The sequence below is a fragment of the Schistocerca cancellata genome, chromosome 3, assembly GCF_023864275.1.
Source record: "Schistocerca cancellata isolate TAMUIC-IGC-003103 chromosome 3, iqSchCanc2.1, whole genome shotgun sequence".
Taxonomy (NCBI): Eukaryota; Metazoa; Arthropoda; class Insecta; order Orthoptera; family Acrididae; genus Schistocerca; species Schistocerca cancellata.
Window position 1 is genome coordinate 592,054,317 of NC_064628.1, and position 27,153 is coordinate 592,081,469.

The 27,153-nt window shown below is 39.6% G+C and overlaps 1 protein-coding gene across 5 annotated transcripts in view; it reads right to left on the reverse strand.

Moving 5' to 3' along the window:
• LOC126175461 (thymidine kinase 2, mitochondrial-like) overlaps positions 1-27,153 on the reverse strand; it is a 228,140-nt gene that overhangs the window by 114,267 nt on the left and 86,720 nt on the right. The window contains exons 1-2 of one of the 5 annotated variants that reach the window (XM_049922271.1): positions 23,116-23,185; positions 12,589-12,816 (exon numbers count right to left, since the gene is read on the reverse strand). The exons of 1 other annotated variant lie outside the window; for it this stretch is intronic. Coding sequence is in view for 2 of the 4 variants with exons in the window: in XM_049922269.1 (XP_049778226.1) it covers positions 23,089-23,120 (32 nt within the window). In the remaining 2 variants the exon portion in view is untranslated. Of the gene's footprint in view, positions 1-12,588; positions 12,817-22,454; positions 22,579-23,088; positions 23,236-27,153 lie in introns of those variants that run through there. 3 more of the 5 variants (XM_049922269.1, XM_049922270.1, XM_049922272.1) reach the window with 3 other exon arrangements.

Genomic DNA, 27,153 nt, shown 5'->3' on the forward strand with positions numbered 1-27,153 from the left:
TTGTACAGCCATTATGGCGCCTTTCATGACCACCAGTGGCATACATCGGTCCCACATAAGGCCACCCCAAAGCATCAGGGAACCTCCACCTTGCTGGATAGTGTGTCTAAGGCATTCAGCCTGACTGGGTTGCTTTCACACACGTCTCTGAAGATTGTCTGATTGAAGGTATATGCAACACTCATCGATGAAGAGAATGTGAGGCCAATCCTGAGCGGTCCATTCGGCATGTTGTTGGGCCCATCTGTACGATGCTGCATGGTGTCGTGGTTGCAAAATGGACCTTGCCATGGACATCGGGAGTAAAGTTGCAAAACATGCAGCCTATCGCGCACAGTTTGAGTCATAATACGACATCCTGTGGCTGCACGAAAAGTATTCTTCAACATGGTGGCATTGCTGTCAGGGTTCCTCCGAGCCATAATCCGTGTATAATGAATTTTCTTGAGACAGATAAGCTTATGCCCACAAACCAGTATGTACTTCAAAAGTAACGTCCATGCTAAACTCGGCTTGCTCTTGTCTCACAAGACATTCTTTGAAAGATGGGTGAAGAGCAACAGGCAGATTCCATATTCCTAGATTAGCAGGAAGTATTTGACATGGTGCCCCACTGCAGAATGTTAATGAAGGCCAGAGCATATGACCTAGGTTCCCTGGTATGCAATTGGCTCAAAGACTTCTTAAGTAACAGAACCCAGTACATTGTTCTTGACGGTGAGTGTTCATCAGAGACATGGATATTGTCAGGAAGGCCCCAGGGAACTGTGATAAGACCACTCCTATTCTCTACGCACATAAATTATCTGACTGACAGGATGGACCACAATCTAAGGCTATTTACTGATGATCCTGTGGTGTAGAGGAAGGTGTTCCCCTCGAGTGACCATAGAAGGATACAAGATGACTTACAATTTCTTGTTAGTGAGACAAACAGCAGATTGCTCTAAATGTAGAAAAATGTATGTCAATACAGGGAAGTGAGAGAAACAAACCTGTGATGTGTGAATACAGTATTAGTAGTTTGCTTCTCAACATTGGCACATATATTAAATAACTGAGGCTTAACACTGCAGAGCGAAATGAAAGGGAACAAGCATGTCTGGTTGGTAATAGGGAAGACAAATGCTTCACTTTGTTTTATTGGGAGAATTTTGGGAAAGCATGGCACATCTATAAAGAAGGTAGCATATAGAACACCAGTGTGACCCATTCTTGAGTACTGCTCAAGTGTTTGGGATCCAGTTGGATTAAAGGAAGACATCCAATCAGATCAGAGGCATGCTGCTAGATTTGTTACCAGTAGATTCAAGCACAATGCAAGTATCATAGAGATGCTTCATGAACCTAAAAGGGAATCCCTGGAAGGAAGATGATTCTTTTCATGAGGCACTATTAAAGAAATTTAGAGAACCAGCACTTGAGGCCAACTGCAGAATGATTTTTCTGCTGCTGACATACATTTCACCTATGGGTCACGAAGATAAGAGAAATTAGGGCTCATGTGGAGGCTTATATCAGTTGTTTTCTTCCCTCGCTCTATCTATTTATTTATTTATTTATTATCATCCCAATGATCACATTTGTGATATAGGATTTGTCAGGGTACATTTTAACAACTATATAATATCTTTACAAAATTTGTATCTGTGCTGAATTCATACTAATCTATCTTATGTTTAATACAATACACAACTAATAAGTGTTTTTATAACATAATTTATTATGCACTGATGTAATTTCATTTGTCACATTAACTTAAACATATATTTTATACAGTTGCGCAGAGATATTCACTTATGCTGTAATAGCATTTGTCAATCATGTGGTTCTTTATAACAGTTTTAAATTTATCCTCATTTTCCAGCTCTTTGATATGTTTTGGTAGTGCATTAAAAAGTTTGATGCCTTGATTACATACATGTTTCTGGCTTCGGGTCCTTGTTACAGCTTGTATGTGGAGATCTTTACATTGCCGTGTATTGTAATTATGGAAGTCTGTATTGGTTTTCATTTGTCCTGATTTCTTTTGATCACCAACAGACATTTCAGAATGTATAATGATGGAATTGTTAAAATTTTCAATGCTTTAAAAAGGGGCCTACAATGTGTTTGAGGTGGGCTGTGGGTCATTATCCGAATAGCACGTTTTTGCAATTTGAAGATCTCATTTAGACGACAATTTGTTTTTCCCCAGAATACTATCCCATAGGATGCAATAGACTGAAAATAGCCAAAATATACTAATCTGTACAGTCATTACTACAAACTCTTGAAATTATTCTAAGCACAAAACATGCTGAATTTAGTTTTAGTGCTAAGTTCACCACATGGTCCTTCCAATTAATCTTCTCATCAATGTGCATACCCAGGAATTTTGCACACTGTACTCTTTCAAGTTGTTTGCCCTCCACGGTGGGATTTAGGTCGTCCTGTTCACTTATTTTTCCATATTGCACATAATTAGTTTTTTTTGCATTCATTGTTAGCTTGTTAGCACTAAACCATTTTTGTATATCTTGTAGGACATGGTCCACAGTACTGTGCAATGACTGCTTCATATCACTAACTATTAAACTAGTATCATCAGCAAATAACATGATTCTCGCTTTTCTCTCTGACACCTGAATATCATTCATGTAAATGAGGAACAGCAAGGGGCCTAATACACTTCCTTGAGGTACTCCTACAGTGACCTCCCTTGGATCTGATCTTAGTTTAATTTTTTGATTAATATTTGGTGCTGTAATTTCAACCACCTGCATCCTCTTTTCCAGATAAGACTCAAACCACTTTTTTACCGGTCCTCTGATACCTATAACTTCAAGCTTTTTCAAAAGTATGCTGTGGTCAACAGTGTCAAAGGCTTTTGACAAATCTAGATTTATCCCAACTACACTATTTCCCTCTTCCAATTTAGTGATTATTTCTTTTGTGTATTCTAGTACAGCTGTTTCGGTACTTCTCCCAGCTTTAAATCCATGCTGATTACTGTTTATCAGATTGTGCATATTAAGATAATGTGTGACTCTATATTTCATTAGTATCTCTAAAACTTTAGAGAAAGTTGGGAGGAGTGAGACAGGTCCATAGTTTTCTATTTTAAGTTTATCACCCTTTTTCAACAGGGGAATGACTTTAGAAATTTTCAGTTTTTGTGGAAACACGCCCTCAGCCATTGACAAGTTTGCTATGTGCGTCAATGGTTTCGCTGTCTGATTAGCTGTTTTCTTTACTAATATTATTGGCACCTCATCTACTCCAGCTGACATCTTGGACTTCAGACTTTTAATCACTTTTAAAACTTCTTTTTCGTTTGTTGGAACTGCCATCATACTGCTGGCTGCCTTGGGTGCTTCCATCTTAATCTGCTCCCCAAGATTCCTGCTTAATGTCTGGGGTACATTTAAAAAGTAATTATTTATATAATTAGGCATGGCATATTTATCTACCATTTTATTCTCCTCATATTTTAGAATAATTTCCTTGTCTTTGGTAGGTACCCCGGTTTCTTTTCTCACAATTTCCCATGCTATTTTAGTTTTATTTCTGGACTGTTTTATTTCCATATTATTACTTAATAACTTTGCATTTGCAATTACTCTGCTGTATATTTTCCTATACCTCTTTACATATTCTATAAAATCAATATTTGTACACTCCCTCAACTCTGAATTCAGTTTTTTCATGTTTTCACATGATTTCTTAATTCCAAGAACTTGACTTTATGTATCCAGTAGACTTGACTCTGGTCAGTTTCTTTGGAAAACACATCTCAAAGTTCATCATATAAATCGATGCAAATACACTATATGCCTCATCTGTACTTGACTGTTTCAAAACATCTAACCAATTTTCATTTTCTAAGATACTTATGAACTGATGACAGCTGTCCACAGAGAAGTTTCTTTTGTAAATATTATTTACACCTTTATCTTCCTTTGACCTTAAAGGGATTTCAATGGTGAGAGCATTGTGGTCAGACAATCCTAAATCTATGTTTGTTACCTCTATGTCAGTTTCTGACATATTTGAGAAAATGTTATCTATGAGGCTATTGGAGGTGTTTGTTATTCTAGTTGAATTGTTTATGTGTGGTGACATGTTGAAACTCTTTAATATGTCCAAAAATTGCCTTTTTTGTTGACTTTCAACTAGAAGATTAATATTGAAATCACCACAAAGAATAATCAGTTTCTTTTTTGTAAATAGTATTTAGCAACAATTCTAATTTATCAAAAAAGACTTCTATCGGTGTGCAATAGAAAAGGAAATGACTTAGTGGCTTGTGGTACCCTCTGCCATGCACTGTATGGTGGCTTACGGAATATGTATGTAGACGTAGATGATAAAATCCTCACTGCACATTTTCATTCTTCTCACACCAGGACAACGATGGTTTGGGTCTACACACCCACTAAAGATTTAAATGTGAAGACAAGGAAGTTTTTTATGAGCAGTTTCACAGTGTATTTGATGAAATTACCAGTCATGCTTAAATGCTTCTAATAGGTGATATGAATGGATTATTTAGCAATGCCTTTCAGCATGTTGTTGGACCCTTTCTAGAAGCACAATGCACAAATGAGAATGGCGAGTGTTTCAGATTATTATGTAGCATTTACAGATCAATGTAGGCAATAGTTTCTTTCAACATAAAACGATACACAAGAAATGGCATTCATCTTATAGAAATGCTCTAAATCAAACTGATAATTGCACAAACAGTCAATGGAAGCCCTCTTAGCAAGAAACACAAACCTATCTACATCTGTTGGGCCAGGCCTTTTTCTTTGTGTGAGTGGACTTGTAAGTGAAGTTCAGATCGCAGCAGTACAGACAACCTAAGTGACTGTTAGATTGGCAAAGCAAAAAACAAGAAAGTAGAAAATTTATTTGTAATCAGCTGTAAAAATCAATTACAGGTGTGTAGATATCTATCAAATGGCACTGAAATGCAACTGTTTAATTTCAAGTACTTGGTGAGTCCACGTGCTGAAGAAAGAATGATGGATTCAAGATCAAACTTGGATCTGACAAATGAAGGAAAAATGGCAAAACAAACACCACCAACAAGCTAAAGATTAAGAAGAGTGCCAAGTAGCTAAAGAAAAAAATAATTGGCAAGTTAGAGACCACCATCAAAAGCAGTTCTAAAGCTACAGAGTGGTTTGAACAAAAAGATAATACTTTAAAAATGACACCAGAACATGACACCATATTGTTCGAGAATCTACTGCAACTTATGGTTTTTGAAATGGCTCCATAAAGGATAAAAACGGCAAACTTCTGATCCTAAAAGATGAACAAGGTGCCCAATGAACTGAGTACTTCACAGAAACATTAAACAAGCCAATTCACTTAATGCTCACAGCTTTGGAAATGGGGCAAAAAGGCAGGAGATAATGGTAAGATCAGGTGATAAAGAAGTAGAGGTGCTCACTGCAATCACAACACTTAAAAACAATAAAGCAGCTATTGTGAAGAAAATCTCATCAAAAATGGTGAATTATGTAGATGCTGATTTAATTAATTACCTTACTACACTTTGCCATACCTGTTGGCAAACAAGGTGAGTCCCAGAAGATTGAAGGTGTGACATCATTGCTGAACTACTAAGTAAGGATGGTTGGTTGGTTGATTGGAGACTAAAGGATTAATCAACGAGGTCATCAGTTCCTCTTTCTAGCAGCAGTTCATCCAGAATTAGCAATGCCTGTGAAGTACATGTTCTAATGGAAGTACGTAGGAGCAGAAAGACTGAGACAATGAAGGCAATACTGATGCCAGAGCTGAGCTGATACAAACTTCACAGCAGACACCTGCTCCCTCGAGGTTCATCTAATTGGGAGAAATGCCCCATGTCATATCTAAATTCCGCCAACCCGATTGAGGGTGAAGACTGTTACAGAGCAATGAATGTCTTCTAGTTGGCAGATTCGGAACATTAAAAGTGAGAAAGCTAAAAATGTAATGGGCATTAGTTAGACCAACAACAACAGAAACAAGAGGAGAGAAATTGGTATGGCAGCAGGTGGGATGTCCCTGTGGCTCTGCATGTAATAGGAGTCATCCCACCCACAGCTGTCTCACCTCTGCTTGATTTAGTCAAGGTATTAAAGAGCAGCTACAATTCAACGAACTGCTACCTCTAAAATAGAAAATAGGGTGCAGCAGAAAAGGAGACAAATCACATATAAAAGCAAGCAGATTAGGAGGTGGATGAAAGAGTAAGGCTGGTCAAAGAGGTAGGGTCAGGGGTCCTACAGACACAGCATGCAGTGGGGAATACACAACTCCAACCATCTCATCCCTGCCCTGTATGTAGCTTAAATCTTATATCTGAAAATAAAAACCACTTTCACAGAGAAAGTAGGCACCAGTTCAACCATTCACGAATCATCTGTGAGTAAATACAAAGAATTGGAAAGGCTTACTTAGCACAGAGGGATAGATGAAGTGGGAATTCCACCAAGATTTGAGTTACTATCTATATGCATCCACAACAACATTGCGGGGGCAGTTTGCTACATAAAACAAATTATGGGTTAGCATGGTATTGCCAATGTGGAGGTGACATAGGATGGTGGGTTCGTTTCAGGAAGAAAAGAAGTAAGAGTGCATGCGGCAGTAGTCTCCTCGATAGCATGGAGTTCATTGCAGGGAGCAGTAGCCAAACAGATGTCATCTGATCTTAGAGAGAGCAGAGATCTTATTTGCTGCTGCAAAACGACACCTGGAATTGGCCAAGTGAATGGGAGAAAAGTAACTTCTCCTCTATCCAAATAGTTGGCCAGTTCATTGATACCCATATATACATATTAAAACATAATGAAGGGCAGCTCATTTAATAAAGTGAAGTGCAAAATCAATGGCAGTCAGGTCTGCTGTAAACACATTACATGTTCCTGGCAACAAATGGAGTTTCTGACTAACAGGGAATGTAACAGCATATCTCACCTTATCAACAGTTTTAGAGCTGTCAGTGCATAAGTTGGTAGCACACTGAAACTCCTGAAGAACTGAACATAAGAAATATGAAAGGTCACGGGGGTGACTGAGACTTTCGGATCTCGAAATACAGGGTGTCCCACTCAAAGCTCTCTGACCACAGCATATACAATGAAAAATGCACCTCATTGTAGAGCATTTCAAAGAATTTATTTATTCATCATAAATACACCTCTACATGTGAACCATTTGTAGCACGAAGAATATCGAGTCTGTATGCAATTTTTTGCCAAGTTCTTTGTAACATTTCCTCTGTTATTGTTGCAATCGCATTGGTGATACGATTTCGCAACATAGGAATGTCGTCCACTTTGGTCGCATACACGCCGTCCTTCATGAATCTCCACATGAAGAAATCAAGCAGCATAATGTCGGGTGAACGTGGTGGCCAGGCAATGGGTCCTTCACGTTCGATCCAACGACTGGGAAATTTCCTATCCAGGAACTTGGGAACAGCCGTTGACCAATGTGGCGGAGCTCCATCTTGTTGAAAAATGATGTTGGGTTGCAAGTCTTATATCTTAGGGTACACAAACTGCTCCAACATGTCTAGATATACTGACCCATTCACTGTTTGTTCCGCAAAGAAGAACAGTCCAACAATCCTGTCATGGATTAGCCCGCACCAGACATTTAGTTTAGGGCTAACATGAACATGATCAATGATAATGTGTAATTTTGCGAACCCCAAAGCTGAACATTGTGCCTATTAACCCTTCCTGATGGATGAAAGGTTGCCTCATCTGAGAATAAACATCTTTCCAGAAAGCTGGCATCCATATCAATATGCTGCAACATATCCGCAGTCAATTGTTGTTGGCATGGTTTTTCGTTCGGTGTCAGATGTTGCAAAATTTGCACTTTGTAAGCACATATACGAAGACGCTGGTGAGCTACACGATGCAATGTTGATCGAGGTACATCAAGTTGCCTAGATGCTTGACGAATTGACTTACATGGGCTTCTGAGAAACGCTTGTCTGATGTTCTGCACTGTCTCTTCTGAAACTCCATAATGTGCACCACCAGAATGTTTCAGAACACTTCCTGTTGGCAGAAACTTCTTATGCCATTCCTTAATTGTTTTCACATCAGGTGGATCACATTAATACACACAATGGTAATTTCTTTGCGCAGTAATTGGCGATTTTGTTTCTGCAAATCACACTACTGCTTGCACGTGCTGCTGTGGAGTCGCCATTTTCATTTCATGTGACTATGCTGCACTCTGTCGATGATACTTGGCACTTCTGATGTGGGAATATAAATTCTTTGAGATGCTCTACAATGTGGCACATTTTTCATTGTCATATCTACTGTGCTTTTTCTCTACTGGGTCCTTGAAATCAGGGCACTTTGAGTGGGACACCCTGTAGATTGGTCCTAATTCGTGGCATGGGTATCATGGGAGTGGGGGTCACGAGAAAACATGGGTAGCACACTCGATGGAGGAGAGGCAGAGGTTCTGGCAGAGGGCTACAAGGCGCATTCCAACTGGTAGTCTCACCCAAGGGCAAGGTATCAGCAGGTCAACACCTCTTGTGTGCAAAAAGAATGAGATACATCAAGTTAGTTCCATTGGAACTGAGGATGTAAGATCCCTGCTTCGACAGGGACTGTCTATGGGATTAGTCCACAAGGTGTCAGTGGCCAGACGAACTCCACGATGATGGACTGGGTCTAAGAATGTCAAATATGGTGGCCGGTAAGATGTTGGCCATATAGAAGGCCTCACCGGACAAAGTGGTGCTCCCCCACAGGAAGTGTTGCACAGCAGACACAGATCATTGTTAGTATGATGCTGGTCAAGTAGAAGGCCCCTAACAGCCAAAGTGGTTCTTCTAAGTAAGTGGCCTGCTTGGAGATCTGAAAAAATTGCAAATGATGACTGCTGAGGTCATTCATACTCGCAACATTATTGCTTCCAACATGATATGAAGGGGAGTCTAATCACAAAACCATCCCACCCCATTACATTAGTTACCATGTTGGCTTTGAAGCTCAAATAAGAGCCTACAAAGGCATTGCACACAGATGACCTTTAACTATGGATGCATTAGGTGCTATTACACATTAAGTCCACACTACAGAAACATTTGGAAGTGATGGTCAAACCCAGAAGGAGACCACAAATTACTTTAGCCAAAAGGTGGTGAATGAAAGAATATTCCAAGAAAGGAAGGCAGAATCTAGGGAATAGCTGGATCAACATAAAGGCTGCCACCATGAGAAATAGAGCAATAGAAGGAAGGTGATATCTACAACTATATACTCTGTTCACCACTATGAAGTGCTTGGCAGAAAGTACATCCCACTATACCTGTTATTAAAGTTTCTTCCCACTCCATTCATGTACGGAGCATGGGAAGAATGACTGATTAAATGCCTCTGTGTTTGCTGTAATTAATCTAATCTTGTCCTCACAATCCTTATGTGAGTGATAAGTAGGAAGTTGTAGTCTATTATTAAGAGTCATCTTTTAAAGCTGGTTCTTGAAACTTTGTAAGTAGGCTTTCTCAGGATAGATTATTTATATCTTCCAGAGTCTGCCAGTTCTGTTTCTTCAGCATTTCTGTGGCATTCTCAAATGGGCCAAACAAACCTGTAATCATCTGAGCTGTCCTTGTCCTCCTCTGTGTACATTCAGTATTCCTGTTGGTCCTATCTGTTACAGGTCTCACACATTTCAGCAGAATTCCAGAACAGGTCAGATAAGTAACCTGTAAGCAATCTCCTTTGTAGATTGATTTGCATTTTCCCAGTAATCTACTAACAAACCATACTGAGCATACGCGATCACATTCCATTTCAAATCCCTACAAAATGTTACACCCATATATTTGTAGGAGTTGGCCAATTCCAACTGTGGTTCATTGATATTATAGTCACAGGCTACTACACTTTTTTTTTTTTCCTCTCTCCTTTTGTCGATGCACATTTAAAGGAATATGCCAAATTTTGCACTACTTTGGAATCTTGCCAAGATCTGACTGAATATTTATGCCACTTCTTTCAGTCAGTGTATCATTATAGATACCTGAACCACTATGGAAAATCTGAGGTTACTATTAATACAGTCTGCAAGTCATTAATATACAACATGAGCAGCGAGGATCCCAATACACTTCCCTGGAAATTACTTCTACATTTAATGATGACTCTCCACCCAAGATAATATGCTGCATCACTCAAATCTAGTCACAAGCTTTGATACCCCATAAGATCGGATTTTTGACAACAAGCATAGATATGGTACAAAGTCAAACACTTTTTGGAAATCAAGAAATACTGCATTTACCTGACTGCCTTGATCCAAAACTTTCAGCATATCATGTGAGAAAAGTGTGGGTTGGGTTTTGCATGATCAATGTTTTTGGAATCCATGCTGCTTGGCGTGGAGCAGGTCATTCTGTTTGATATACCTCATAAGGTTTGAAATCAGAAGATGTTAGAAGATTCTAAAACAAATCTACATCAAAGATACTGGACAGTAGTTTTGTGGATCACTTCTGCTACCCTTCTTGTTTTCTTCCAACTTCTGGTCATTGTTTTTGTTCGAAAGATCTACGATAAATTACAGCAACTTCGGTATAGAATCTAGTAGGGATCTCATTGGACCCTGGGGCTCTATCTAGTTTTAATGATTTCACAGCTGTTTCTCAACACCTGTCTTACTCATCTTTTCAGTGGTATGAGGATTACATTGGGGCAATTCTCCTGGTTTTCCTTTTCAAAGGAACATTTGAAAATGGAGTTTAGTACTTCAGCTTTTGCTTTGCTACCCTCAATTTCAGTTCCTGTCCCATTCATGAGTGACTTGACACTAACTTTTGTGCCACTAACAACCAGTGCATACGACAACAATTTCTTTGGTTTTCGTGAAAGATCGGTTGACAATATTCTTCTATGGCAGCCACTGAAGATTTCACACATTGCTGCCTTGACAGCCAAATGCATTTCATTCAGAACTCTCAATATATAGCACTATGGTTTGTTTTACACCTACTGTGCACTAGTCTCTGTTTCTTTAGAAGTTTCTTTACAGTGGACGGTCCCTTCCATTAGGAACTGTTGACATTGCAGCACAGGAAAGGAAGGAGGTGCTGCAATAGCCTGTGACCCCATGCTTGCTATGTATTTACTCATGAAAGAGTCGTGATCTCCCTGAAGCATGCATAAGGATATTTAACCAAATGTAAAAATTGGAGAGTTATCACCATTCTCTCAGGACAAGGTAATGTTTGTCTCGTTCTTCTAAAAAGGATTCAAGAAACACCAGTTAGTCAGCTATGAGAACCTAAGAGTAAAAATACGAGGGTGGTTTGAAAAGTTCTCAGAACAGAATAGAAAAAAAAATACTTACATCACTGAAAGCTTTTTTATTTTTGAATGTAGTCACCTTGTAGATTAACGCAATTGGTGACTTGATCCCATCTCGAAAATGAGTTTCCTCCAGCCCAGCAAAATAATTGTCAACTCCGGCTATCAATCCTTCATTTGAAGTGAATCTTCGCACACCAAGAAAAATTTTCAGTTTTGGGAAGAGACGGAGCCATATCAGTTGAATAAGGTGTTTGTGGCAACAATTCATATCTTAGTTTGTGTAATTTTGCCATGGAAATAGCACGTGTGTGGACATTGTCTTGATGAAAGATGACTTTCTTCCTTGCTATGCCTGGCCTTTTTTCACACATCTTTTCTTGCAATTTGTCCAGGTGGTTATCATAGTATTCTCCAGTAATCAATTGCCCAGTGTGGAGATAATCTACAAACAGAATCCTTTTTGCATCCCAGAACACTGATGCCATGCCCTTTCCCACTTCTTTGGTGGCGGAGAATCAGCATGTTTCCAATGCTTTGACTTGTTTTGTCTCTGGGGTATAGTAGTGCACCCAAGTTTCATCTGCGGCCACACACAGGTGCAAAAAATCTTGTTCGCTTCTCCGAAAACAGGCCAAAAATTGTTCTGATATGTCCATTCTCATGGGTTGCTGATCCAGTGTCAAGAGTCGTGGCACCCATCTTGCAGATAATTTTATTCATTTCTATTTCTTCTGTTAAAATGTGATATATCCTTTCAGATGACATCTGGCAAGTGTGAGCAATTTCACACACTTTCAATCGGCGATCCTCCATGACAATTTTGTGCACTTTTGCAATCATTTATGGAGGACTGACACATCTTGGCTGACCACTGCGCGGAGCATCATCTAAGCTCTTCTGACCAAATTTAAATTCACTTGTCCACTTTGCAACATGAAGGAGCTCAGTATATTCTGGAAATCGCCATGAATGTCCTTTGCTTTAATACCTTTCTTTATGAAGTACTTAATCACTGCTCGAATCTTCATTTTTTTCCATCTTTGCAAATCACTGTGCAGGACAACAGAGCCACATCAGCATCACAGGTCTCTTCCAAGAGCATTGACATGGCACATGTTTACAGGCAACAGTCCAATGAATATCACATGAACAACTCGTACTAGTGCTGACCTCTCGTGGTGATTCTGATAACTTTTCAAACCACCCTCATAAATGGTGATAACACAAAGTGCATAAAAAGTAGAAATGTGCTTACTCAAATTCTAGTGCAACAAAGTTCTACAAGATGTTGACTGATATCTGTATCTCGGCAGCCTTATCTGTAGTAATGGAGATGTAGCTGCAAATATCAGAAGCAGAATTGGGAAAGTTTCTGCAATCTGCAAACGAAAGGGATCCATGTGGCAGCTGGACTGTTAAGTTTGTCACAAAGCTTCAGCTGTAATCCTCTGTCATCCTTATACGCCATAAACACACGTGAAACCTGGAAAATATCAGTTAAATCAGCAACCAAGCATAATTTTTCTGACTAATGATGGTTGAAGTGACTCCTGAAGATCAGTTATCACAACCACAGTTCAGATGATGAAGTGCAGAGAAGTAGTAGTCTACACCACCTGCACAAAATCATTGCTGAAAGAAGACTGAACTTGTGGGGCATGTTCTGTGCACGAAAGAATCCCCAAATCAGTACTGTTGTGAAAACAGTGGATACAGAAGTAGAGGAATATCTCATAATAACTCAAAATGAACTTTTGCAAAGGATTTTCAATGCATGGACATGTACTGAGAGGAAGCTAACAGTCTGGCAGATAAGAGGAAGCTAACAGTCTAGCAGATAAGAGTTCAGTGGAAGAACCTTGTTGCTTTATATGTTGCTTAGTGTTGGAGGGACTAAATCCAAGTAAGGAAGTCTCACTATTTGAATAATTTCCTTTATCTTGCAAACCTGGTAGTAATGTAAACTTTTACTACGGTGATGGGTGTTAGCTTTGTGTCCGTCTTGTCTACAATACTACGTTCACTATGTTCTGCGAAGTAGCTTACCCACATTCCTATTGTCTTGTTTGTTATCAGGTGTACTCCTACATTATCCCTATTTGATTTTGTGCTGATCTCACTGTACTGACTTGACCAAAGTTCTATTCTTGCTGCCACAGAACTTCACTAACACCCACTGTATCTAACTTAAAACTATTTATTTCCCCAAAATTTGGTTTGTAGGACCATCTGCCAGTGAAAAGCATAATTGATTAATTTACAGAGGTTTGCTTCAGCTGTAGTAATGAGTTATTCATTTCACAACCATTTTCAGGAGGGTGGAAATATAATTTAATATGTCTGGAAAAACAAGATACACACATCATGTGCACCTATATCACTTCACACTTCTGTTCCCCTGGCACAGGCTGTTGCTCAGTGCTTATTGGTGTCCATAGTGTGCATCTGCCTGAGGGTGGGCAGTGGGAGTACATTATTTGCTTTCTGGTTCCCTTTTCCTTCATCCTACTGTCCAAACGTTATGCTTTAAGTTTGTCTGATTATTAGACCCTCTCCTCTTTTTTATAGTTTTGCCTAAGATGCAGTGGCTTGGAGCCTTCACATTGGCTGGCCCACCTGTATGTTATGCATTACCAAGTACAATAAGTGAGTCATCTTGTTCATTAGTCTGTTCACCTGGTTTTTCTCCTTCTGAGTGTTACAACTGCTCATATACCTTAAGTTGGAATCTATATCTAAAAACAAAGATGATGTGACTTACCAAATGAAAGTGCTGGCAGGTTGACAGACACACAAACAAACACAAACATACACACAAAATTCAAGCTTTCGCAACAAACGGTTGCTTCATCAGGAAAGAGGGAAGGAGAGGGAAAGACGAAAGGATGTGGGTTTTAAGGGAGAGGGTAAGGAGTCATTCCAATCCCGGGAGCGGAAAGACTTACCTTAGGGGGAAAAAAGGACAGGTATACACTCGCACACACACACATATCCATCCGCACATACACAGACACAAGCAGACATTTGTAAAGGCAAAGACTTTGGGCAGAGATGTCAGTCGAGGCGGAAGTACAAAGGCAAAGATGTTGTTGAATGACAGGTGAGGTATGAGCGGTGGCAACTTGAAATTAGCGGAGGTTGAGGCCTGGCGGGTAACGAGAAGAGAGGATATACTGAAGGGCAAGTTCCCATCTCCAGAGTTCTGACAGGTTGGTGTTAGTGGGAAGTATCCAGATATCCCGGACGGTGTAACACTGTGCCAAGATGTGCTGGCCGTGCACCAAGGCATGTTTAGCCACAGGGTGACCATCATTACCAACAAACACTGTCTGCCTGTGTCCATTCATGCGAATGGACAGTTTGTTGCTGGTCATTCCCACATAGAAAGCTTCACAGTGTAGGCAGGTCAGTTGGTAAATCACGTGGGTGCTTTCACACGTGGCTCTGCCTTTGATCGTGTACACCTTCCAGGTTACAGGACTGGAGTAGGTGGTGGTGGGAGGGTGCATGGGACAGGTTTTACACTGGGGGCGGTTGCAAGGGTAGGATCCAGGGGGTAGGGAAGGTGGTTTGGGGATTTCATAGGGATAAACTAAGACGTTACGAAGGTTAGGTGGACGGGGGAAAGACACTCTTGGTGGAGTGGGGAGGATTTCATGAAGGATGGATCTCATTTCAGGGCAGGATTTGAGGAAGTCGTATTCCTGCTGGAGAGACACATTCAGAGTCCGATCCAGTCCCGGAAAGTATCCTGTCACAAGTGGGGCACTTTTGGGGTTCTTCTGTGGGAGGTTCTGGGTTTGAGGGGATGAGGAAGTGGCTCTGGTTATTTGCTTCTGTACCAGGTCGGGAGGGTAGCTGCAGGATGCAAAAGCTGTTTTCAGGTTGTTGGTGTAATGGTTCAGGGATTCCGGACTGGAGCAGATTTGTTTATCACGAAGACCTAGGCTGTAGGGAAGGGACCGTTTGATGTGGAATGGGTGGCAGCTGTCATAATGGAGGTACTGTTGTTTGTTGGTGGGTTTGATGTGGACAGACGTGTGAAGCTGGCCATTGCACAGATGGAGGTCAACGTCAAGGAAAGTGGCATGAGATTTGGAGTGGGACCAGGTGAATCTGATGGAACCAAAGGAGTTGAGGTTGGAGAGGAAATTCTGGAGTTCTTCTTCACTGTGAGTCCAGATAATGAAAATGTCATCAATAAATCTGTACCAAACTTTGGGTTGGCAGGCCTGGGTGACCAAGAAGGCTTCCTCTAAGCGACCCATGAATAGGTTGGCGTACGAGGGGGCCATCCTGGTACCCATGGCTGTTCCCTTTAATTGTTGGTATGTCTGGCCTTCGAAAGTGAAGAAGTTGTGGGTCAGGATGAAGCTGGCTAAGGTAATGAGGAAAGAGATTTTAGGTAGGGTGGCAGGTGATCGGTGTGAAAGGAAGTGCTCCATCGCAGCGAGGCCCTGGACGTGCGGAATATTTGTGTATAAGGAAGTGGCATCAATGGTTACGAGGATGGTTTCCAGGGGTAACAAACTGGGTAAGGATTTCAGGCGTTCAAGAAAGTGGTTGGTGTCTTTGATGAAGGATGGGAGACTGTATGTAATTGGTTGAAGGTGTTGATCTACGTAGGCAGAGATACGTTCTGTGGGAGCTTGGTAACCAGCTACAATGGGACGGCCGGGATGATTGGTTTTGTGAATTTTAGGAAGAAGGTAGAAGGTAGGGGTGCGGGGTGTTGGTGGGGTCAGGAGGTCGATGGAGTCGGGTGAAAGGATTTGTAGGGGGCCTAAGGTTCTGAGGATTCCTTGAAGCTCCACCTGGACATCAGGAATGGGATTACCTTGGCAAACTTTGTATGTAGTGTTGTCTGAAAGCTGACGCAGTCCCTCAGCCACATACTCCCGACTCGTGGAACCCTTGTCCGCCGGAAGAATGACGATGGATCAGTCAGCCTTCAGATCACGGATAGCCTGGGCTTCAGCAGTGGTGATGTTGGGAGTAGGATTAAGGTTTTTTAAGAAGGATTGAGAGGCAAGACTGGAAGTCAGAAATTCCTGGAAAGTTTGGGGAGGGTGATTTTGAGGAAGAGGAGGTGGGTCACGCTGTGACGGAGGACGGAACTGTTCCAGGCAGGGTTCAATTTGGATAGTGTCTTGGGGAGTTGGATCATTAGGAGTAGGATTAGGATCATTTTTCTTCGTGGCAAAGTGATATTTCCAGCAGAGAGTACGAGTGTAGTACAGTAAATCTTTTACAAGGGCTGTTTGGTTGAATCTGGGAGTGGGGCTGAAGGTGAGGCCTTTGGATAGGACAGAGGTTTCGGATTGGGAGAGAGGTTTGGAGGAAAGGTTAACTACTGAATTAGGGTGTTGTGGTTCCAGGTTGTGTTGATTGGAATTTTGAGGTTTTAGGAGATTGAGTAGATGGCAGAGACTGGGTCTGTGTGCAATGAGAGGAGGTTGAGGTTTGCTGGAAAGGTTGTGAAGGGTGAGTGAGTTTTCCTTTCCGGAGGTGGGAAACCAGGAGATTGGATAGTTTTTTGAGGTAGAGGGTGGCATGCTGTTCTAATTTGCGGTTGGCCTGTAGGAGGATGCTCTGAACAGCCGGTGTGGATGTGGGAGAGGAAAGACTGAGGACTTTTATTAAGGATAGGAGTTGACGGTGTGTTCATTGGCTGAGTTGACGTGTAGGTGAAGGATTAGGTGGGTGAGGGCAATGGATTGTTCAGTTTGGAACTGGTATAGGGACTGATGGAAAGAAGGGTTACAGCCAGAGATGGGAACTTTAAGTGTGAGGCCTTTGGGGGTAATGCCAAATGTCAGACAAGCCTGAGAAATTAAAATATGCGAGTGTAATCTGGCTAGGGCGAAGGCATGTTTGCGAAGGGAATGTAAATAAAACTTAATGGGGTCGTTGTGGGGATGGTATGAGGGTGACATGGTATTAGAAGGTGGAAAGTGTAACATGAGGCTGAAATGAAAATAAAAATATAGGGGAGAGATAAAGGTGAACTGGAAAGCAACGGGAGATCTGGTGTGAAAAAAGGCGAAAAAGTGTTTGGAATCTGAATTTCCTGAAAACAGTTGTGTATTGAATAAATTGTTGGTACAACTGAATTGTCTCTCTTCAAAGCAATTACTGACCATTTCTGTATTTAAATTCTCTAGCCCTCCTATGTGATTAAGGGATCTAGCATTCCACCCTCCAACTTGTAGAATGCCAGTTTTACTTTACCTTAGGACAACACCCTCTTGAGTACATCCCACATGGAGATCAGAGTGTGGGAGGAGCTATTTTACTGCTGGAATATTTTACCCATGAGGATATCATCATCATTAAGCCATATAGCAGAGCTGCATGTACTTGGGAAATATGACATCTTTCTATTGTGTCTGTAATGATTTAATTATATTTCAAAAATAAGCCTATCTTGTTAACAATTCTAGTGACACTTGTCTAGTCCAGAGGAGGGAGCTGCCCAAAAAAGTCTATACACTGTCTCTTCTGTAGGTACTTTCAAAAGTACAATGTAGATTTAACACAAAATAATGTCTCTTGAAATTTTAAAGCTTTGTTTTTTGATATGTTCAATCACAAATCCTCAAACTTAAAAAGTGTGTCTTTTGAGGCCAACAATTCAACCAAATGGGAATACAGACTGTTGGAAAGATGCTATTTATTTTATCTCCAAATCTGCAGTTTTCTGAATTCTAGCTGCAAACTGTTCTTGGTAAGGTTCTGTATACCAATAAAAACAAGTTGTCAACATGTGAGGTTTTTCACAGTGAAATCTGTTGTTCAGTAAAGACCGTTCTGAATAATTCTCTTAAAAAACTTGGTATTTTCACAAATATTCCACATAACAAATTATACTTCTTAAAGTCCTTTGTCATAACCATTATGTCTCTCTTCACAAAAAACAGAGAAAAGCATGAACATAACACTAGGACCAAAAACAAGTTCAGGTGATTACCATTAGTACAGAAAGGAGACGGATAAGTAGGTACACCTACCAGAGCACAGTAAATGCCATGTAGATAATGTAGTGGAGTTTAAAGATTTAATTAAAAGAAATTTCTATCCCAGAACTCCAATCTAACTGTATCTTTACAGAAACTGTTAAATTTAATGTGCAATCAGAATTAGCACTGTAGAACAAACAAGCAGTGTCGTTTCACTGTATTGCTCTTAAATGTACATTCCTGACTTCTCTCCACATCACAGAGACCATTCTCCATTGGATCCATCGAATATGATTAATGCAATGTAAAATATAAAAGCAAGTTGACTGTAGCTAGATAGCAAACAGCTTTACTTGGAATACCTACCAGCAAATTTTTTTAGTCAAGTCAGGAGCAAAGAAATAAATTGTCTAAAAATGATCAAACAAGTGATGCCTCAACAGTAAGTTTCATAGCTGTTGCCAGATGTATTATAATGGGTGATGAGCTGACCATATACTTTCTCATACAAGGAATTTAGTTAGCTAGCTATTTAGTTTCATGTTCCACTGATCATTTTTACAATTAATTGTAATGATGTGAAATGAGTCATTTTACATTCATGTGTAAATATGGGTAGATGCTGACAATTATTAACATTTATTTTTATTTTTGTAGTACTGTTATGAGTTAGTAATTCTTACCCACCACCTTTCACCGCTTCCCACATTGTAAAAATAGAAATTCTTCTGTGGAATAAAAGGTGTTGTCAAGGAGAAACTTCCAGTTTGTTTTCAAATTTAACTTTGCTGCCTGTCAGACATTTTGTATCATTGGGGAAGTGACCAAAAAGTTTGGTGGCAGCATTGTGCATCCCATTTTGTGTTATAGGAAACCTTAATGTGAATCAATGAATGTTTGTTTTTCTTCTGGTATTGTAATTATGTACATTGTTGTTCCTTTTGAACTGCAGTGGATTATTTGCAATAAACATCACGATGGAATAAATATACTGTGAGGCAATAGTCTCTAACGCCTTAAACAGATGTCTATCTGATGAGTATGGATGAACATCGCTTATTATTCTTACGGAAAATTTTTGAGCAAGGAACACATCCTTTCTTAAAGTCAAGTTACCCCAGAACATAATTCCATATGAAACATTGCTGAATGAAAATATGTCAGCTTACTATTTCTCTCTCCCCAAGATTTGCAATGATTTGAAGAGCAAATGTGGCTTGAATTGAGTTTTTTAGGAGTTCCAAATTTTTTTTCCAGACTAAATTCTCATCAATATGGACACCTAACTTTTTTTTTTTTTTTTTTTAAATTCCACCTAGATATTATTTCCTTATGATGTGCTACACATATCATTGGTGTCGTGACTCTATTATGTGCAGAACTGAATGTGTCGCATCTTTCTGGAACTGAGCGATTTCTCCTAGTCAAAAGAATCTCCCGTTTACATTGGTTGTATTATTAAGTACAACTTTTTGCACTATTTTAGTCAGACATTACACTATCACTGGTTGCCTATACAATCAACTCCATAAAATCTGTTTATTCAGGAGAATAGTGTGGTTCACATAGTCAAATGCCTGAGCTAGGTTACAGAAAATACCAACAGAACACACAGAGGCATTCAAACAATCATTCTTCCCGCACCCCATGCGTGAATGGAACAAGAAGAAACCCTAATAATTAGTGCAACGGGACATACCGTTTGCCATACACCTCACAGTGGTTTACAGAGTACGGATATAGATTTAGTTATTTAGTGTACATTTTCAACTTCTTGCGGCATAATGAATAATCTACTAAATTTCTTGTGACTCGCTCTGAAGATGGCCGGACGATACACGGCCGAAATATCAGTAGAGGAAATTTTATTTGCGCGGCTGCATGCCCGAAATTTAGTGGATTAGTTATTCAGTGCTTGCAAAATTTGGTGGCCTGTGTAAATAGCATTCTCAGTTGAGCAGCTCTCCTGAAATACAAACTATGATTTACTGAGAATATTTTTGTTGCTCAGGGAGGATACTGTTCTTGAATACATGACATTTTAAGAAATTTTGGCAATCAGTGTTGGTTGTGAAAAGGGTTGGTAGTTATTTATTTTGCTCGTGTAAACTTTCTTATAAGGGGTTTAGAACGGCATATTCCAATCTCTCTAGAAACATGCCTTGAGTTAGTAATGCATTTTAACATATTTCAGAAAAGCTAGGCTGATATATAGGAACAAGTCTTTAGTACTCTGGTGGAAAGACCATCAAATCTAGATGACTTATTTTTGACAGAATATCAATTTTCTTAATTTCAGAAAGAGAAATGGACAAGATATTCACATGACTGAATTCTGTGCATGTTCTTTGTTCAACATACTCTTGCCTGCTCTCTTGAAATGTTCATCGCCATACTTACTACTACATTTCAGACATGATTATTAAATATATATGCTAATTATAACTATTTAGAGCCTTTCCATTTAAATTAATAGTGATGTTATCCTGTTCTATGACTTCTTGTCCTGCCTCTCATTTTATCAGATTCCATAAAACATTAAGTTTGTTGTTGGAATTACAGAATTTTGAAAGTACGCACGTCCTTTGCTTTTTTAATAACTTTTCTAAGTAATTTTGAGTAGTTTCTGTAGTGTGCAACTACTGCAGGATCTTCACATGTTCTTGCCAGCAGATACAATTCCCTTTTCCTTGCACAAGACACTTTAATCCTACTAGTGATCCATGGCTGTTTATGTTGATTGCCACACAATTAGTGATGGATCTTTCACCACTACACACAGAGTTATGTCCGAGGCTGCGCTGTGCCTGCCGGAACCACACAGTATCAGGTGTGCAGCTCTGCTGTGGCCACTAGCAGGCCCATGGCAGTCAATGTGTTAGTGTCTTTTCCAGTAATTTATGTGGAAAGCTATTTTCATATGCTGAAATAAATTTATCATGGAATAGATTAAATTTTATTTCAGCTTTCAGTTCATTAAAAATTTCACCCCAGGTCATCATTTGTAAATTATTCTTAAAAATGTTTGTTCTGGAATCATTAACTACTGAGGAGTATCTATAACAAGGCAGTATCTTATTTATTCGAACCAACTGTGCAATATGATCGAAGTTAGCATTTGTCACGAGGTATGCAGACATTTCCTTGCTTTGAACTTCATTGAAGATAACTATCAATCCTGCTGCCTTGATCCACACACACACACACACACACACACACACACACACACACACACACACACACACACACTTCTATGTAATGATCTCTACAAAATCTACTTATCCCAATTTAATTTAATTTTATGTGTGAGACTACTACTTTTCCCATATGAGTCCTACATGACTAGGATGCTAGAGTATAATTTTTTTACATTTAATTTCTCTAACTCTGGTTATGTGGTGCTCAGATCAGCATGAGGTGTATCTTTCCCAAGAGCTCTAAATTTTCCAAACAGACCAGAAGCCCTTCTACCTTATTACTTAACCCTCTAATATTCTGAGGAAGTAAGCTAACCTTACTTTTATGCACATTCTCAAATATTTTAAGGGGCTCATCTTTTGTTTTAATTTCTTTCGCAAGAGGGAATAAGTGAATCTAAGAAGATACCTCTCCGACACCAGCAACCACAGACATCTTGCTACTGATGAATTCTAATTATGCCTCATCTTTCACATTCTCATCTGTTGCATTATAGGGAATAAACAACATGAGCTGCACAAATAAAAATATTAATTGTATGCTACAGTCTGGGTGCTTAGTGGTTGTCAACTAAATCTCTCAAATGTATCCATCTCTTTCGAAACGAATAACAAAGAAAAGGGTTTCACGGAGGTAGATAATAGAATTCTAAAGTACTCCAGGGCATTTCAAGCATGAGAATACACTTGAAGCAGTCCTTTACTTTTGTGAGTCACCTGTTAAAGTCAGACTACCCATTATAGACTCACAAATAGCACAGACGAAACATCAGTTTGAACATTTATGCGCAGTGCATGTTATTGATCATTGGGTTATATTACAAAATTAGGCCTCCATACACTGCTACACATACACGAAGTAAAAGTTCTGTGTTGTACCCTCTAATATTTTTCACGGTTTATGTATGATACATGTAGCAAATATGCATAACAATACGCCAGGACTAGACCGTGAACATATTTACATTTCCTGAATTTGCCGTGCAGTTTTAGGTCTTCCGATTTAAAGTGCATTACATATGGAAAGTGCGTTTAAATATTACGCGAACGTAAACATTAGGCTACGTTGAAGTTCGGCCTGTTACAATAACCTTTATTTGCCATTCACCATCGTCGGCTTCGCGAATTCACAACCAAAACATTACGTAATCTTGACCTCGGGTTGGCCTACATTGGTAGAAGTTGTGTATTGCCGCCCCCCACCCCCCCTTCTTAAGCATTTTTCAATATGTTACGGACCTTGCTACCGGTCAATTTGTTACCACAAACATATTTTCCGAGGGAGTCAGTGTGTGTCACACCGTTATCAACGATTTCAGAAGTGGTCCAGCATCACACAACACTCAGAAAATCTTGCTTTCCAAACAGTATAACTAAAATAAAGGATATCTTTATTTGTATGTCAGTCAATGACGCCGAGAACGTTGTAAATTAAATCTAATGCTTCTTCCTCGTGCCTGCAGTTTTTTTTTAATAAAACACGTCATGTCCTCAATGAATGAATTCTACTTCACTACCACCCACCACTTCACTAAGTCTGCTGTAATTTTTGGCATCACCTATTTAAGTCGGTCGGCTACATCTAAATATCGTACGTACGTCCAATATGAGAATGTTCTGCTATACCTCATGTCTTTTCAGAAAATTCATTATCATTATAGTTTACTTCCCATATTTCCACATCACACTACTGAGTACTGACACAGTACTACCATGTGACTGTGAGTATTTACTACAAGTTCTGCCAACATACACATTAGTATTACACAACATACACTCAACGCTGTTTTTCTGTTATCATGTTCGATTGTTATTGTTCTATGTTCTAACTAGCTGCTACACTCGAAATGATGAATCGGACATGGTCGACCAATATAATCGCCCGAAATTATGGGATCAAACTGATCGATTGATTACAGACAGTGAATACAGATCGACAATAACTATAGCGCGGGATAATAAAAACTGTGAGCAAAAGACGTATTTCAATAAATAATTTGCTGTTATCTTGTACTGTTTGTGTAGTTAGATCTTTTGATAAATGGTAATAGTGCACATGTCAATGTTGACAATTTTCGCAATATGTTGGAAAACATCCACTGGCACGTTGTTGCCGATATTCATTGTATTTATTGAACTTATTGTAATATTTCCTGTATGAGCCTTATAGTGCGTAACGAATTAAGTGACGATTTGTAGTCGTAAAGGTGGTTCATGCTTTGTTTGCAGTCTCAATAGTTCACTCAACGGAGACTAACGAAAGGGCGCATAGAGGAAAAAATTCGTGTAGTCGCAAATTTTGTAAAGTTTTAATGGTGAGTCCCACGAACGATACACTAAAAAATCCCCATCTGTGAGCTGTCACTGGGGGGGGGGGGGGGGGGGAGGGGGCGGCGGCGTTTAAAGGTCAATTTTCTCTTGAATAACTCGAGAACAGAGGCTTCTAGATAAAATATTTCCCAGTACAAAATTAAGCTACATTCAATCGTCCTTCAAAAAAGGTCCAGTTAATTTTTCTCTGTAAAAAATAGTTTCTGCATTATAGAGGACGTAAAAAGTGATTAAAATAGTGTTTCAATGGTATAAAAATAATGTTTGTTGCTAAATGAAGTTGATAAACACCAAATATTAAGCGACAGACCATATCTATGTATAGTAAAGCCATATTGAGGGATAAATTGTGTTCTGGGGATGTGACTGGTGGCTGCGGGAGAAGCGGAGGTGGAGGGTAGAACTGAGGGGGAAGGCAGGTCGCCTGAATGAGGTCACTTACTTCCCATTTTGTGCGTCTCCAAAACGAAGTGCGAGCAAGTGAGTTTCCAGTCTCTCTACGCCACTACGTCGTAGTAGACAACTATAGACGTTTCACAATCATACCGACCCTTCTGCAGCACACCTCGTAAATCACTGGTGATTGGTGAAGCAATGCTCAGACACGGGGGAAGAGTGCGAGTGCGTGTTTTCCACAAAATGCATTGTGCGCAGACACGTCTGAGAAGTGTTTATTTTTAATAAAATACGTTAACGCTAAATGGAATACAGGTATTAGTTACTAATATAACTACTCATACGAAGAGAATCTACTTAAATCTGTCCGCACGCCTTGCATTGTTGGTAGGGTAACTGATTGTTAGTCATCGTGTATAACCGTTGTGGCTTTCTTCTGGAAAAGGTCCGTACACCCTTCCCCCCCCCCCCCCCCCTCACTCCTCCCCCACGAGAACTGCTCGCTCTTCAGCACACACGCCGAATAATTGACTATACCATCCCCCGCATTTCCTGTCCGGTTCTCTTGTGTGAGAAGACAAAATAACTTCACTGTGTTCGTGTTTAATGGAGTTACTTTCAGTTTATTAAGCGAGTACTTGTTTGCCGTAATTAAAAGACTTTTTATATATGTTCCTAAAAACAATGCATGACAAGTGTTTAATCTGTGTGAGTGATGTTGTCAGTGACCCATGCAATGTTCGTGAGAAAGGAGTATGTGGACTGGTAAGTGCCAGTTATTTGAGATAAGGTGGGACAGCTGATAAGTTGCAGGAACAAGAAACGTGTTGTCGTTAACGCACCTTGCAGAAAAGAGTACACCACAGCTCCAGTCAATTAAAAGATTTCTAAGAGAGGCTGTTTCAGAGGAATAGCCTTCGTCAGCTGGAGTCAAACTTCTGCATTCAACTGAAGCGAAATTTGACTTTAAAATTAGGTGTCTCTTCGAATAAGCTACTGATAACGAATTTTTTGACAAACAGAAGAAAAAAACCCCTAAAACTATGGCGAAAGATTTACAGTGTTGGATCCTTCAGTTACGATAATACAATTACAGTTCGTCCAGAGGAGCCGAAGGGTGACTTAAGGAGACACCATCTGAAGACGTGTCCCCTATGTTGGGAATCTACACGCTGCAGATGAAAGATATCATTTCTTTATAGTCGCAGCACCTATATGTAGAAAACGGGACACCCAGAGGTCAAAGGAATTACTGCATCGGTGGAGGAAATATTCCAGTACATAGAGGGAAATTACGATTACCAGTTCACTTCAGACAAGTTGTTGGAACGAGTTCCCGAAAAATTACCTCGTATGTAGAGAGTTGAAGACTGAATGAGAGAAAATAATGGGAACCGAATTGTATTCCGCACACGATGTAGATGCTGAAAAGCTGACGTTACATGTTCCATTGCTGGTGGCACATAACATCATGTGTACGAATACTGTACTGTTACTCGATCTGCAGGATGATGATAACGATACAATTGTTGATTTTTGAAATGTACCCACGAAAGACATGGCGTTGTTTTATAGTAACTAATGTCAATTTTCTGTGATTTCTGAGTTCAGTGGGCATTAATTATTAAATTTATACCATTAAAACACTGTAATGCAGGAACTATTAGCTCTAGAAAACAAAACGAATGGGATAATTCTTGTAGGAAATATAATATAGTTTTAGTTTTTTACTGGGAAACATTTTCGACAGAAGGACTCCAGTACATCTTCAGTGCAGTAATTTGGCTGCAACAGCCAAAGAATTATCATACGAGGGCTATCCACAAAGTACATTACGTTTTGGAATTAAAAATAAATAAAGCATTGGAATTTTTTTTATTATATACAGATGAAAGCCACACTTAAATACTACTTTTCTACATAGTTGTCATTTAAATTAAGGCACTTATCGTAGGGATGGACGAGCTTGGAAATTCCTTCGTCGTAAAATTTGGCCGCCTGCGCCTTCAACCACCTGGTTACCTCTTCTTGAAGCTGTGCATCATCATCAAAACGCTGCATAGCCAACCACTTCTTCATTGCTGGGAATAAGTGGAAGTCGCCCGGTGCCAGGTCGGGACTGTACGGCGGATGAGGAAACAACTCCCACTTAAAAGATTCGAGAACTTCACGAGTGGCATTTGCCGTGTGGGCCTGGGCGTTGTCGTGAATCAACAAGATCTTTGAGCCCAACTTTCCCCTGCGCTTGTTTTGTATTGCTCTTCTGAGGTTGTGCAGAGTTTGGCAATACCTTTGAAAGTTTATTGTAGTGCCTCTTTCCAGGAAATCCACAAAAATCACACCTTTTCTGTCCCAAAAGACAGTCGCCACGTGGTTGAAGGCGCAGGCGGCCGAATTTTACGACGAAGGAATTTCCAAGCTCGTCCATCGCTACGATAAGTGCCTTAATTTAAATGGCAACTATGTCGAAAAGTAAATTTAAGTGTGGCTTTCATCTGTATAGAATTTAAAAAATTTCCAATACTTTATTTATTTTTAATTCCAAAACGTAATGTAATTTGTGGATAGCCCTCGTATATACCTCCTTGTATTGTATATCTTTCGTTTAGTGTGAAGTGTGTAAGAACCTCTTACATGAAAATTTATTTATTTATTTTGAACCCTCTTTCAGCATTTTTATGCAGTTGAAGTCACCATTTACTGTACAAATACATTTGATGATGCAGTTACAATTCACATACTAATGATAACACAAGGCATGTTAAATATAAACTAGAGAACAATTTCTTAACCCTTTCACGACCGACTTAGTTTTTGCTCAGTTCTTTAAATTTTTGTTTTATATTTTGCTTAAGGAATAGCTTCTAAGGTGAAATGTATAAAAAGTGTATGATTGCTACGACCAATTTTTTTAAATATTTTATATGTCCCATTGGT